The 15,152-nt window shown below is 36.2% G+C and overlaps 1 protein-coding gene across 2 annotated transcripts in view; it reads left to right on the forward strand.

Annotated features, from left to right (window-relative positions):
* tedc1 (tubulin epsilon and delta complex 1) overlaps positions 1-3,804 on the forward strand; it is a 70,593-nt gene extending 66,789 nt beyond the window's left edge. For both annotated transcript variants that reach the window (XM_015351155.2, XM_015351154.2), the window contains one exon: positions 2,286-3,804. In XM_015351155.2, coding sequence (XP_015206641.1) covers positions 2,286-2,651 — 366 coding nt within the window. In that variant the 3' untranslated portion in view covers positions 2,652-3,804. The remainder of the gene's footprint in view (positions 1-2,285) is intronic.
* The last annotated feature ends 11,348 nt before the right edge of the window (positions 3,805-15,152 follow it).

Consider the following 15,152-nt stretch of genomic DNA (forward strand, 5'->3'; position numbering starts at 1 on the left):
AAACTTTGTGGATTTGAATTTGTATGTTTTTGGATCAGTGTACCAATTCTCATTTTTGGACACTAGTAGTTCTCATTTTAACGCCCTGGACTCTAACGCCAGTTAGAGTGAATTTGGTAGAGTGTTTACATCAATGTGTGGGTGACACACAGGCAACTGGGCGATGTTTAGCTCAGTGGTCCTTCGGCCACTGTTCATCTCACATTGTCACATGCATTCATCCCATTAAAATAAAGGGTATTTAAAAGGCTTATAGAGAAAAAAGGACCAAAGATAGCTGTTCAATCTCGATGCACTTATGGGCACATGACTCATTAATTTTTAACACTATTCACCATCCACCACAACACATGAGAACACGTCTTCCCTTCACATTATATATGAAATTGATTAACATTAGCAAACATTTAGTTTGTTTGAAACTAACTTTTAGTACAATTACTGTATGTAAGCATCTTATAAAATAGGCATAATTGTTTTTATTTGGGAGTTAAAGCCTTTGTTGAGATTGGGCCTGTAATGCACACATTCTTGTGTTCTTGCAATACATTCGTTCTTAATTTACATAGTGTTTTTCAGGAATGCGTCTCCCATATAAATCAAGTACTGCCTTTATTTAGACAAGGTATTTACAAAAGCAGATAAAACTAACTAAAAATAATTAAAATGTTAAATATTTTAATCATTGATTTTATTATTGTCATAGTGGTACCTATTTGACTAGTCAGAAACGTGGAGGCACACCACTGCAGTTCCTCAAGCCACTGTTGTATACAAATTAAGCTGAAGCAAATGGATATGCATGTTTATTCTAGTTGTTTCCTTTCACAACATAACTGATTAGAGACGCTGGTACAGAGAACTCAGCATAACTGATGCTTAATATTAGACTAATATTAGGAAGATATTGCGTGTTGTGGATATTGCTTTGCTTTGAATAGGCTTTGGCTAAAGAAACACACACAGACATTTTTTGATTGCAACTAAAAAATGAGCAGTCTGGGATCCAAAGATAAAAGACCAGCAATCTTCCAGTCCTCTTCCCTGTATGTGTGCTTTTATCTTTGAGATTGTAAAAATAAGTGGTCGCCTAATCTTGTTTTGCAATTATATATTTTCCTATTTAATATATCATCATAATTTCAAGTTAAAATGTATTTTTTTTCTGGATTGTGCAAGTGTCTAATCTTATGTTAGTCTTCTGCTTTACTAAAAATAATACAGTAAGAATGTAGAAAGAAAATATTTTGTTTTGAAAATGGCCAGGTTGGAATATGAGCACCCTGATTCTGCATAGCACACCCTGGTTTTAAGGCTACCTAAAACATAAAGTAAAGTGATCTTCAGATCCTACCACTGACTCAGTCATGTCTATCGCAGAGATATGTGATTAATTGTTATAAAATCTACTATAAGTCAATAACTAGCCATGGTCACTAGTACCTTCACTTAAAGTTACGATCTCCAGCCTTCACGGTTCGTAAATCTGCTCATTCTGTTATTGGGGTGAATGCTGTCTGTAGACAAAACTCTCCATAGTCCTCAGCCCCTTCTCATTTCACAGCAGTAATGTATTCATGCTCATCCACAGCCATCATCCATGGTCACTATCACTGCAGTTTAACACTTTTCAAGATGAGCAAATCTGTTTTTGTTACTTTGCTAAGTGAATTGATTAAGTGCTTTTCAGGTTTTTCATGTTCTTAACTGTGATGGGCAATATTTCTGTAAGCATGGGCATCAGTGAGCAGTGTTTAAATGCAGGCTTTAGGCTGTCCATTCCACACAACACACTAATGTAGATTGTCTGGTTACTCTGATACTTAAACAGTATATTACAATTTTCAGTAAGAATGTGATCACAAATGTCTCTATTTTGAACTGATAGGTTCATTTTATTCTGAAAGTATATCTGAATGGCAAAAGGAAAAGCAGACAAAAACCCTTTTTAAAAAATTCAGTTTGATTACTGTACATTAAAAACAATGTAACAATTTAATCTATACATTTATTAAAGCATTATTATTATTATTATTATTATTATTATTATTATTATTATTATTATTATTATTAGTTGTAGTAGTATTGCATTATCCTATTTGAAGCAAAAACTAGAGAAATTAATTCTAAGTGCTTACAGTCCGGTATGTTTTTGCTTTTGAATTTTTGCTGTTTCATGTTGAACCAGTAACACTGCTTTATCGTAATTTAGGTTAATTTATTAAGGTTCAACCTTGTGAGAAATTAGTGTTATTTATTGTCTTCTTTCTTTTTCCCATTTGCAGCAGATGGAAAAGAAATGTCCAGATGCACTTAACTCTTCTGTGGAGTTTGGAGACACTTTTGCAAATCTTCAAGAGAAAGTCAGACAGAAACTTTGTGCTCTGAGGACACATGGAGTGCAGAACAAATGTTTTAAAGATACCACCTTCAGGCTTGTTCTGAGAGAGCACCAACCTCAACAGCCTTTCTCTGAAAAAGCAGTGCAATCAGGAGAACTCCCAGCCTCCCAAGCCATTAAGGCGCTGCAGGAAATGGAAGCTGACTTTCAGGCAGAGCTGTGTGAACTGCAGCAAGCCTGCAGGAACGAGATTTTGGAAAATGTGGGCAGGTTGGAGGGGATGATTTTTATCCCGCCAATGAAGAAGTGAACACCATAGTATTCATCAGGGCTTTAAATGACGACTGGCTCACTTCTTTGTGACTGCAGCGCCACATCTCATCAAACTTTTCCCAGCTGGCTGATTCTTCTTCTTCTTGTAACACAGATTTCTCGAAATAGAAACATTTTGAAAATTACAAGAACTCACTAAGAAACACTTCAGAAAACAGTAGGAAAGAGTCATTCAATTCTTCCACTGAACTCTTAATGGATTAACAGTAGTGTGTTAAGTAACAATAAAAAAGCATGTGTTTTAGCATTAATAAAATTACTAATTATACATGAAATGTATAAGAATGGATCAAACCAAGTAAAGTCTTGGGTACCTGGGTATTTTTGCCATGTTAAGTTAAAGTTAAAAGTATCTTGTATATTTGACAGATACAGTTTATTCCCTTGACAGTCAAGGGAATAAGCTAAATAAATAATTGCATTTTGTATTGGTCTTTCCTTTGTTTTTCTGCTAATCTTGATGATTATTTTAATATGAGTTATAAAGTTATAATGAGATGAAAGTAGTATTAGTGTAGGTCACAGTTGTAGTTTTTCATACTGTATGCCAATGTACTGTATACATTTTTTAGGTTATCATAACCTAGTCTTTGTCTTTTGTTAAAACGGAATGTTTAAACTGACCATGAACATGTTATAAAGAAATTTGGGAAAGTTGCTGATTAAATTAAGGTTTTATAATTTTATTTAGTTTTTATGAGAAATCTAAAAAATCAGAAAAAATGTGGTAAGTACTACAAATTAATACAATGCAAGAATATAAATTTTGTACTGCAGATTTTAAATAGTTCCATCCATCCATTTGTTTTTTAACCATTTTATCCTATATAGGAAGACAGGGGAGCTGGAGCCTATAGGGACAAGCAGAGGGTGCAAGGCAGGATATATGCTGAATGGAATGCCAATCTCATGCACACACAAATTGCTCTCACACACACACAAAACGCTGTCACATTCACTAGTTGGCAACACCACCATTATGTCGAAATAAAGTACTTATTTTGGCTTCGGTAGTTGCATGCTGTGTTGATGGAATAACATTAATCGCGGGCGTCATAGCTGATGACAATGAAGCTATTGCTTCTGGTGTGGCTAAGATGTTATTAATTAAAGATATAGCTTGGTTTAGTGCTTTTGACTGGTGAGATTGATTTCTTTCATGCATCTTGGAGCACAATAGAAAATTATTCGGCCAATCACATTGTGCCAATTAGACAGACCGTCTACATTGGGTCATAATTCACCTCTCACACACGTGAAATGCTCACACTCTCCATTTGACCTCTCACATACACACACAAAATGCTCTCGCATTCATTAGTTTTACCTCTCACATATAAAATGCACTCTCATTCACTAGTTTTGACTCTCAAGTTCACATTGTTAAGGAGTGTTTTATGTATACAGTATGTGCAAGGTAAAACTAGTGAATGTGAGAGCATTTTGTGTGTATGTGTGAGGTAAAACGAGTAAATGAGCGTTTTCTGTGGATGTGAGAGGTAAAACTAGTGAATATGAGAGCGTTTTTTGCATATGCGAGAGGTAAAATGGAGAGTGTGAGAGGATTTTATATGAATGTGAGAGGTAAAATGGAGAGTTTGAAAGCATTTTGTGTGTATGAGAGGTAAAATTTGAATCATTGTCTAAACAGCACCTTATAATTTCACAGTCAAGGATCTTGTTAACATTTTATTTTACACCTTGAAGTACCTGGCAGATAGTGTTCGAACTTTGTGTCCAGGCTAATTTTTAGAAGGAGAAAGGAATGATTTTGTTTCTCCCAATGTTCAGATATTACAGAATCATTTCTGTCCGAGTCCAAACGTTTTTAGAATTTTAGGGTTCGTTGTTTTTTGGTACCCAGTATGTAGTATGTTGTTACGCATGCTCTGAATTGGTCATTCTAAATCACCAATGTGTATATAAAGAAAATGAAACTCTGAAGAAGAAAAATATGCGAGCAGTTCTTTATTAGCTTTCAGAAAATGGTAACAATTGGAAAGGTATAGAATATAGTAACCAGTAATTTGATGTATTCTTTTACCTATGATAAGAATAGGAACGTGAAACAGAAATAGGAGCATCAAACTCTAATTATTGTTGTTATTTCTATGGAAAAAACCTGCAGTTTACTTGCTGAAGGGATACTTTAAACATTTTGGCCAAAGGCCATTTGCTCCCTGGTGCCCTGCTTTGTGGACAAGTGGAGACAGCACGGCTATCACAGTAAAGAGGAGCCTCTCTTTGTGGGAGTGAGGTAAGATGGTGCTAGTCTGAATTCCCCACAGACAATATGCATGGGCTGGACTGGCGAGGGAATATATATTTCTTCTACTAAAAGTTCAAAGCTCTTTTATCTGCGTATCACAACCTGGAAACACAGCAGGAGACCTATCCATCATGCATCAACTACCCATCAACTTCTGTTTTTTTTCTGATGTTTTACTCCTTTTAGTACAAGCAACACTGAACAAAGCAACACTTTAAAGATGATTGAATTATTTATTTAAAGCACGTACAATTGCTCTGGAACTTTTTTGTCCTGAATGTCTGTTGAAGGCAAAATGACTACATAAAATCAATTGGTACTGTATATCTTGCTGTTGATATATTTTTTTAGAGAACAGTTGCTTGTTGGCACTGCTTTCTTCTAGAACTTTTTAAATAAGCGCAGTCCCAATTAAAATAAAGTGCTTACTCATAAATGCATTCACCTTTTGAACTGCATGCAAAGTACTCCTAGGAAACCTTCAATGAAATTTATTTTGAAATTGCACATATGTTATGCGTCACAATTAGAGGGAAGTTGTAATTTGCCATCAGCCAGCAAATCTGACATTCACACAAGTTGTTTTCAGAACACCTTTGAGTGCTCTTATGTGTTCTTTCCTCCAAGAGTGTAAAAGGTGAAGTCTTTGCAGTTTAGGAGCTTGTTCTGATTGTCCTCTGTGATTGCACACGTTGGAAGTACGTGGCTATGCAGAATCATGGAAAGAGGCCTGTACTCCAATACGCAAAGCCAAAGTGGAGTTTGAAATAGCAAATTCATTTCCTGTGACCACAACTCAGTGACTGCAGTGTTTTCTCTTTCACATGACTGCAGGGCTCACAAACACACTGCTTTGACATTTGATGTAAGTGTTTAATTATTTTGTTGTAGAATTAGGAGATTATTTATGAGACATGTTGTATTTTATGTTATGTTAAATTGTTGCCTTGCATGTTGACTCATGAATTAAAAGGGTCTTCCATCATCTGGGTAATTGAAATGGTGTGAAAACTGAGGTAATCATTTTTTATGCAAGATTAAGCCTTATTATAATAGATTTTTTTCTAGTTGTATTCTAATGTAAAAACTGTGGTATTGGCCTAGCATAGTGAAAGATAACATACTGTATACATATTCAGTTCATCTGACAGGCAAATGTCAGTCTTCAGTCCTCTACAGGTTTCTGTTTCAGATCTTTCTCCAGACGTCTGTCATTAAGATTTCTAAGAATTTGTTCGGTGACTGAAGGTATATTTTACTTGCTAAGAGTGCTAGAAAGTCTTCCATATCCATTTTATAACATCAGTGTAATTGGCTGCTTGAAAGTATTACATTGCACTCCTCCCTCAGTGAAACAGATTATGTTCTTTTAGTAGATACAATCCCTTAGTCTCCCTCAATTCAGGAACATCACTAGGTATGAAAAGAATGAATGGCTGAAAGCTAAGTCTAACACCTTGGGTCCCATTTCCAGGAACACATCAGGGTTATGTGAGGGCTTGGCCAACACCCCACTTCTTTTTCAATTGTTTAGATTGTCGTCACCTACGTCAAAGAGATAAACACTATATGATATGAGAATAGATTATATTTAAGCAGGTGTGTAGAGCATCCCTGCTAAGGACTTTCGAACCAAAGTTAGGTTCTAGCGCAATATCTCCCATAGTGATCTAACACCTCAGAAACCATGTTTTGAACATAATGCTCACAATAAATCCACAAAATGTTGGAAGAGTATTATGTCGATACTTCTGTAACTGTGTAATCATTTACTAGGCCCAGTTCATGACCTGCGCCATTCCAAATAATGTCATGTTGATGTTAAATTTAGCTAACAATGATACAAGTGATTCTGAGTCTAAAGTGATATACAGTGTTTATGCAGTACAGACCTTTTTCTGATTTGGAATGTCTCTGATCCTGAATTTGAAGTAAAAAAAGGAAATCTAATGCATATCAGAAATCAGACTTAAGAAAGAGCAGGTAAATGTTTTGGATATTATAGTTTCTAGTTAACAGTTCATGAGTAGGATATATTCATATAGCAATTCATTATTAGCCTCATGTTACCAAATTGGGTGACTTAAATCCATCTGGCCAGTTTTTTACAGCAGAGATTCCCAATTACACACAGAAGACCCCCCACACTGATGGACTGTCTTTTTAGAGAAGCTTACAATCTATTAGCTGAAGTTACATTTTCAAGGCATCATCAACTCAACTGCTGGTGGTTTTGAGTTGCTTATAAATTGTAATACTTTAAAGACAACTTCAACAACTGAAAACATTAAAATAGTTTAAATTCAATTCACATCATTAGTTCAATTAAGAGTTAAATTACATGAATGAGAACAAAAACCAGCAAGTGTGGTTTTCCCAAAGGCATGTAGATAACATAGGCTGTGCTTTTAAAAGCATGTAACTTTTTATAATGCAAAAGATACAAAACATGATAGAAAATAAGTATATGGTGGCCTTTTCTTTTACATTTTGCTTACATTGCTGAACCAACATATTTTGTTAAGGGAAACAAAAAAGCACTTGTCTGAGGTCCAGCTGAATGGATATCTTTGGGATAACATGATATAAGTGAGCTCATAGCAGATTGTGACTCTGGTGTCATGAAGGCAACAGCTGACCTGTCTAATGTTTCAGTTCGGACTTCTAGGATTTACAAATAGCAGATTGCAGTTTTGACAATTAACAATTGTGTGAACTTCAATCAAGTCTAAATGAGTAATTGGCACATAGAGGGAATTAGCCAAAACTTGGAAGAAAAGGGTTCCCTAGCCTGGAATGAGGAAAAGTGAGATTTCTGAAAGGAGTCTCATCAGTAATGGCTTGAGCTTGCTTGCAGACCTGTGGGACCCAGGGAGCAAGAGAAGCTTGAGAAAATATATTTTAGGCTGTTCTAGGGGACAGGTTCTGAACAGGTGGCCAGCTGACTGGAGCTGTTAGAACCTGGAAAAGGGGTAGCACACACTTTCTCCCTTCAGCTGAGAAAGAGTCGAGTCAAATGTACTCCCTGAGACTTAATATCAGCAGAAAAATGGATGGTCTCACAGAGTATCAGATGAGAGGAAAAAACTGCTGTGTCAATGATTAAAGTGTTAGCTATAGAGAGGTGTTCCTGGCCAAATGGGCTCAGTGGGGAAAGTTACTGATTGGGAGGGGTGTTACTGGTTGTTAATGAATAGTAAGAGTGAAGACTGGAGTTATTTATTTATTATTTTAGTTGAGATTGTGATTGGGCAACACAGAATTAGTCTAATGTCATTGCCTAATGTGTTAAAGTGAATAGTGAAGATTATTAATTGGGCCATAAAGAGTTAATTGGGTTGAATACACCAGTGCCTGGAAATTAATGAAGACTGTGAGTGACAAGTCAATGAATAGATCTAGTAAATGTGATGGACATGTTAAGTGCTTTGTAACTAATGAACACAGGGAAAAATGAGAAGTTAGTGACTTAGTGATTCTGGTTTTATTAATCAATAAAGTGCTTTATTATGTTGTGGCAATTTTCCTGTAATGCCAGTTTTAACAGAATGTTTTTTGTAGTTTACATCAATGTATGTTCTGTAGATATGGGTTGCAACATTGATGCTAATATTAAGACAAGTAATACAAAGTTAGAAGGTAGTCATAGCTATTCTGTATTAATTGAGAATAATTTTTAAATTTATTTTTGTGAACAAAAAAATTACAAACTGACATACACACTTCCCCACCTAGAGCAACCAACAACTACTTTGCTCTGAACACAACCCTCTTGAAAAGGAAGGAGAAAAGAAAAAAAATGAAGGCTTATTCCATATGACCTAGCCTTCTGGACTGAGGTGACCAGTTACTGTATACATCAAGCAGTGTGGGTACAGAAGGAAAGACTGGGCCCCCTGCCTCTGTGATCTCCTGTCCATGATGGGCTATTTTGGCTATTTCTGAACTGTATCTGGGTAGAAACACAGCAGGAATACCTCTGCCAAGCAAGCAGGGCTGGATTCCTGCTGTACTTAAAAAAAGAGTTGTGTCAGTGTGTCTGTGAAGTTTGAAAATAGGAACCTAGGGCATGTCATGGCCTTCAGAAGAGTGACTTTCATACAGTATATTTGTGCACCGACGCAATGAATAAGGCTCTTTGTTTGTGACTGGGAACTACACAAGGATTGCTGTATCCAGGAATACAACTGGTCATTATGTTCACCACTTTACCTGGATCTGTCAAAAAGAATCTTAGCTGTTAAAAGCTGCAGCACAAGGATCAACTCCAATCATTAATAGCTGTAATTCCAGCCTCTTGAACACTGGAATTGTCCAATGTATTAACCTTTTCATTTAAGTTATACTTCTTATTCAAGAACACACATTTTCACCATTTGGGATATTTTCTTTAGCCCTTTACAGTCCTTTGTTTAATCTGCAGGAGGCATGTTCTGCACTTAGTGCCTGGATGATCAAATGCCCCAGCTACTTAGGATTTATGTCTTGTCACCTCAGACAATAGCTGATGGTGAAATGTGGAAAAAGAGCTTAGATTTCTATTGATACATTTTGAAGTTTGACTTCAGTACTTACACTCATAAGGCATCTGAAATAATTGTGGGCTGTCATCATGCTAATCCCTCTCTTCTATGTGCTAATGTTTTCTTTTTCAAAGACCAAATGGGGGTTGTTTCACAAAGCAGGTTTAACAGGATTTTTTCAAATTATCCAGATTGAATTCTCCCAATGACTGATTTAAGGATTACTCTGGTTTCACGAATGCAGACTCTGGTTTGGGGTATCCAATTAAAGTGATTCAGGTTAAAAATGTCTGACTGTGCATTCACACCACAGTTCGCAGCCAAGGAGAGTTGCGCATCTGACCTTCATCCATGCCAGCAAAACCACAGCAAAAAAACATGCATCTTCATCCAGTGACCATGAATTTCCACTCTTCAAGGAAAACTATGAGGATACAATCTGTTGTAATAGTAAAGAGCTACGCTGCGGCTACTCTAAAAGCCAGAGATGACACCTACAGGTAGCAAAGAACAGACGCTAAATCGAATGTGGAAGTTAATTATGTAATCCAATTAAATATCTCAAGATAAGACAAAACTATATAAATTGCATGAGCAAGCATGTATTCATATTACTTAAATAATTTTGGTTCTGAAGCAGAGCTCCTCTTTAAACCATTGTGTATTTGTACAGTATTGTTTTATAAAACAGTAATTCATGCATTTACAGTAGCTGTATCATATAGTGTAGTGCTATGCACTGACTGAAAATGTTCCCTAAATGTAGCCAACAAGAAGTGTGAGGAGAATAAGACTGGAAGAAAAGAAATCTGTCAGGAAACCAATTGGTAGAATAGGAGGATCCTTATGTGGAACCGTGAATTCGGCGGAATGCACAAAAGAACAGACAATCCAAAAGATTAAATCCAGGGGCTTGGTCAATTAGGGAGGCAATGAGTCCGGTAACCAGGGAAATTCAAAATCCAAAAGGCGTGGTCAAAGGACAGGAACAAATATTTAGTTCTAAGAGATCAATCAAAAGACACGCACACGCACACGCACACGCACACGCACACGCACACGCACACGCACACGCACACGCACACGCACACGCACACGCAAATTCTACAGGTAGCTTCTCAATAGTGGGCATGAGTTGGTGTGTGAGAGAACATTAAATACAGAAGGAAAAGGGATGTGGTTGGTTAATTGGTCTGGGAATGAGAATTTGAGGAATCTGTTGCATGTGGGAATGTGATGGGTTCAATTAGGAAAGAGATTGTGAAACAGTGGGAATGCAAGGGCGTTTGCGAGGGAGAGTGTGGGGCATGAAAAAATCATCATCAACATGATAAAGAATATATTATTTTATTGGGATATTGCCTTTTTCCCAACATTTTTTTAATCAAGTACTATAGTATTGTGTAAACCCTCCCCCACAAGCTGCAGAATGTCTTAAGCCAGAGCACCTATTAGGAATTACTAATATTTCTATTATATACAATACATCGAATATTGCCAGCTATTTCATGAAACCCCTGTTTCATGGTATTCTCTAATGTATGGCTGGGAAATATAATGAATGCACGCAAAAACTATAGGACACACTGCTGCTTTACTAAAGTGCTCTGAGTCACCAACACTGTAAAAAACAACTGGACCACTCACAGAGAATGTTCTATAAACATTGTTTGAGTTTGTTTTAATACTGAGCTGTGACCAACAGTATTAACAATGTAAGGGCTTAAGATATTGTGAAAAGTGTAAAATATACCCTGTATGCTAAAATGGTATCTTTCAAATACAAATTGTGAATCTGTGAACTGTAAAGTGTTTTGGAGGTCTCTAAACTTTTATTATCTCCACAAAGCTCTAGTGTCAATTGGATCACTGAAGAAAATACATTTTTTTGCAGGGGATTGATTGATCTGTGAGTTGAGCTCTGAGCTACACAGTCAGGTTGTTTGATTTATCCTGCCCCAGAGCAGGTTAAGAATAGAGGATATGTTGCTACAGTTACTTAACTAGATACAATTCAATCCTGCTTCTTAAAACCATAAATCCTGACTTCTATCAAACATGTTTACGAAATTTATCCAGTTAATTGAGTAATCGCACTTTGTGAAACAGCCCCGTGGTAATAATGTACAGCCAGATATAAAGGGGTTTTGAATTATAGACCACTTTATTCTAAATTCTGTTAAATTGTTATTAGCCTGCCCTGGGAATACTCCAGCATGGTGGAATTAGGATGCCTTTATATGCCGAGTAATACAAAATGGCCTGGTCTATTTAGTTAAAAATCTGAAAGATTTTTAAAGGCTTGTCTCTTCTGTTTTTAGATATAGAATTAAATCAAGGTGCAGGGTTTTAACCCTTAACTCCCACTGTAAATGCATAAACTTTGTCCTGTGGAAACAGGCTAATTGTAAAGTCGTGCAGTACACAAAATATATACTTTATATGGTATTTTTGCAAAAAAAAACATAAAGTTTAAATAGCAAAATTAATCAAAAGTATTTAGTGATATCACAATTTCAGACTTCTGCACAACAAACATTTACATTTTGATACAGCTTTTCTAAATAGGGCTTATGCTTCATTATAAAACACTGAAACAGAAAGAGAAAATTTCCCCATTTATTAAGCAGATCACATATTTAGATTTCTGTAACAAATCTGCTAGGATATGGAGCAGACTTCCCTTTTGTCACAGGAAGGCCAACAGAAAAGATCACTCTCTCAGTCTGGTATTGCTTTGTTCTCAGAAAGACCAGGACTGCACAGTTATTCCTAATTAAAATTCCAGAAATAATAAAACCTATTTAGAATGTGATATGATATGCAACCCTTATACGATGTCAATTAATTGCCAAATAATTAGTTAATTAAAGGAAAAAATATTTGCCACAAACAAACCATGCATCAAAAAAATGTTGCATTTGCACATTTGCAAAAGTGCTCTTGTGCAGCACTCTGTATGTGGAACCTACTGCCCCAAAACGGTACTTTAGAAAGTCTTAACACTCACTTACAGACCTAACTTTTTGAATATAGGATTTATGTTTGGTCTAGATCTATTTTTACTGGATCAATTTAATGTCTTCATTTCTTTTTACATCTTTCAGGTGTATGTTCTGTTGAATAGCACTGATGGTTTTGAAAAACTCTCAGAAATAAAATGTATTATTGTTGTGATGGTGATTTGGTTCCAGCAGCAGAGTGGTACAGTAGTGTAATTGTTAAATCTGCTGTCTCATAATTGCAAGATGTTGGGTTTCATTCTGGTTCTGAGTGCTGATCTGTGTATAGTTTGCATGATGGTTTTACAGTATGTAAGCATGTCTTTTCTCCAGAGGATCTGGCTTATTTCACCTCCAACAGTCATGCAGGTTACGTTTGACTGGCTAATCCAATTTGTTCATTTTTGCAAGTGATTGATCCCAGTTTGACTAGTACTGCTTATTAAACAAAAAGAGAATCATATGAGAATCGATAACCTGCTCTCAGTTGTAGCTGTTGTTCTATGCACTTCCTCTCTTTTGTTCCTTTCTCTTATTTTGGACCCAGCATATCAGAACTGAGTACACACATTCACACTTCTCATTTATACCGGTCACAGTTGTTCACATCCTGGAATATTTTGAGCTAATCTGTTTTTAATACAGTCTGAATTGCACATTAGCGCATTGATTAGCATTGTTGCCTTGGAGTGCTGTTGTCCTGGGTTCAATTCTGGACCTGGGTGCTATCTGTGTAGAGTATGTATGTTCTCATTGTGCTCCTGTGGGTTTTATCCAGGTGCTCCAGTGTCCTCCTACAAGCCAATCCAGTTATTATATTATAATGGGTAGTTTGCCTAGAATTTAAACTTAGAATAAATAACAAACAAGACACTGAGATTGAGTCTGATTTTATTCAAGTGAGTGACAGCTTAAAGATGCTATTATTTCCATGTTAACTGGTTTGTGACACCTGGCAAATTAGTGTTAAGAAATTAAGTGTAACACAGCAAGATTTGCTTGGAATGTTGCCAAGTGACTTGAAATGAATGTGGATGCTGGCAGCATACGCTCATTCAATTTTAATGTCTTCAGTCTGTTTTCAATGTATTGCTGAAGACTAAATAAAAACCCTTGCAAACCTGCTTTGTCCTATTAAGAATAATTGCCACAACATTCTTCTGAATTTTATGGAAAGGCGATGTGAATAACTGCAATTAATTGTGAAGACTGTGGTATCTGGTGGATATAAACCACTAATTAGGGCTTGGGCCAGTTTACACATAATAGAAGTCAGCTTCAGAAAAGGAGTTCGACAACCCTTAAGATGTACAGTGACTGAAAAGGAACCATTGATATTTTAAAGGTGCACTAGTAAAGCTTCAAGGGGAATAATTTTGACAGATCAACTTTAGGGTCAGAAAATAACATTTTCCAAGTAATGTTTTTAGTACCTGCTTTGCTAGGAGGCCTTTGAATTTTGTCTCTCTTACACAGTACACAGCAATTGATGGGGAACCATGTTACTCAGTCCACAATCAAATATCTTGCTGGACCCATTTAACTCAAACCATAATTAATTTTCTTGCTGGAAGACTCTGTCCTTGTGTGCAATGTGCAAGGGCACTAGGAGACAATATACAACAATATAGTGTCTCTCATCGCTCTGTCATTGCCTTTGCCAAATTACCAAGACCAATAAGAACCTCTGGGGTGGAACACAGTAGCAATTCTGAATCATCAAAGCACAAATACCAGCAAGAATCTGAATGAAAATTAAACAGGAAAAAAGATTTAACTTAAAAGCATATGGCAGGACATCTGTCTCCAAAGAATGTTCTTTTTAGAATGGAAAAAAAGGGATAAAAGTAGGTAAAAAAATCTCTTATTAGTCATTTTCATACTTTTTTTCAGATAAAATGTTTGAAGTTGTGATCAATGCGCTCTCCTACAATGGATCAGAGTCATCTTTCTGTCACCAGAAGTCTACAGTATGCTCTCAGTCACAAATCTGCATGACAGTAGAGTAAAATACAGCATTAAAATTAATAATAATCCTATGAGGGAAAAGTCTTCCTTGTACTACAATACATGGCATGATTTTTTTTGGAAAGGATTTTGAGGACAAGAAGTTTTAGATACCAAAACAATCTTTATTAGCAAAAGTGGCAAAACTTTAGTCGATTCAACAAGAGCACAAAGCCGTTATTTTATGTCTTTTTCTTATTTCCCAGACAATCTTGTTTTCTATCCTCCTTTTACCTTTATTATTTTGATTCCTTTCATCAAGTGTCTGTTCTTTAATGTATCAAATGTGGGTAATAACATATTGAAAATGGATATGCAATGAAACAGATTTGCATCCTCTTCTTCACCTATCCCTTATCCCAACTATCCCACATTGTAACAGAGCTACTTCAGACTGGGGTTATTTGTGAATAGGGGGCTCCATTCCAAACTCTAATGGTCCAAACAATTTAGTCGATCACTGTCTTTGTTGGAAGGGCGTAAACTAGAGCAACTGGAAAATAGCCACTCAAATATGGTGAGAACATGCAAACTCCACACCAAAGACATCCAAACCAGAAACAAAGCAAATACCCAAAAACTGTGATGCAGAAGTCAGAACACTCATGCTTCCAAGTTTCAAAATTAGTATCAACACAAGAAAATTCACAAACAAGAGGTCAGTTCATTTTGCTCAT

Source organism: Lepisosteus oculatus, chromosome 8 (genome assembly GCF_040954835.1).
Source record: "Lepisosteus oculatus isolate fLepOcu1 chromosome 8, fLepOcu1.hap2, whole genome shotgun sequence".
NCBI lineage: Eukaryota > Metazoa > Chordata > Actinopteri > Semionotiformes > Lepisosteidae > Lepisosteus > Lepisosteus oculatus.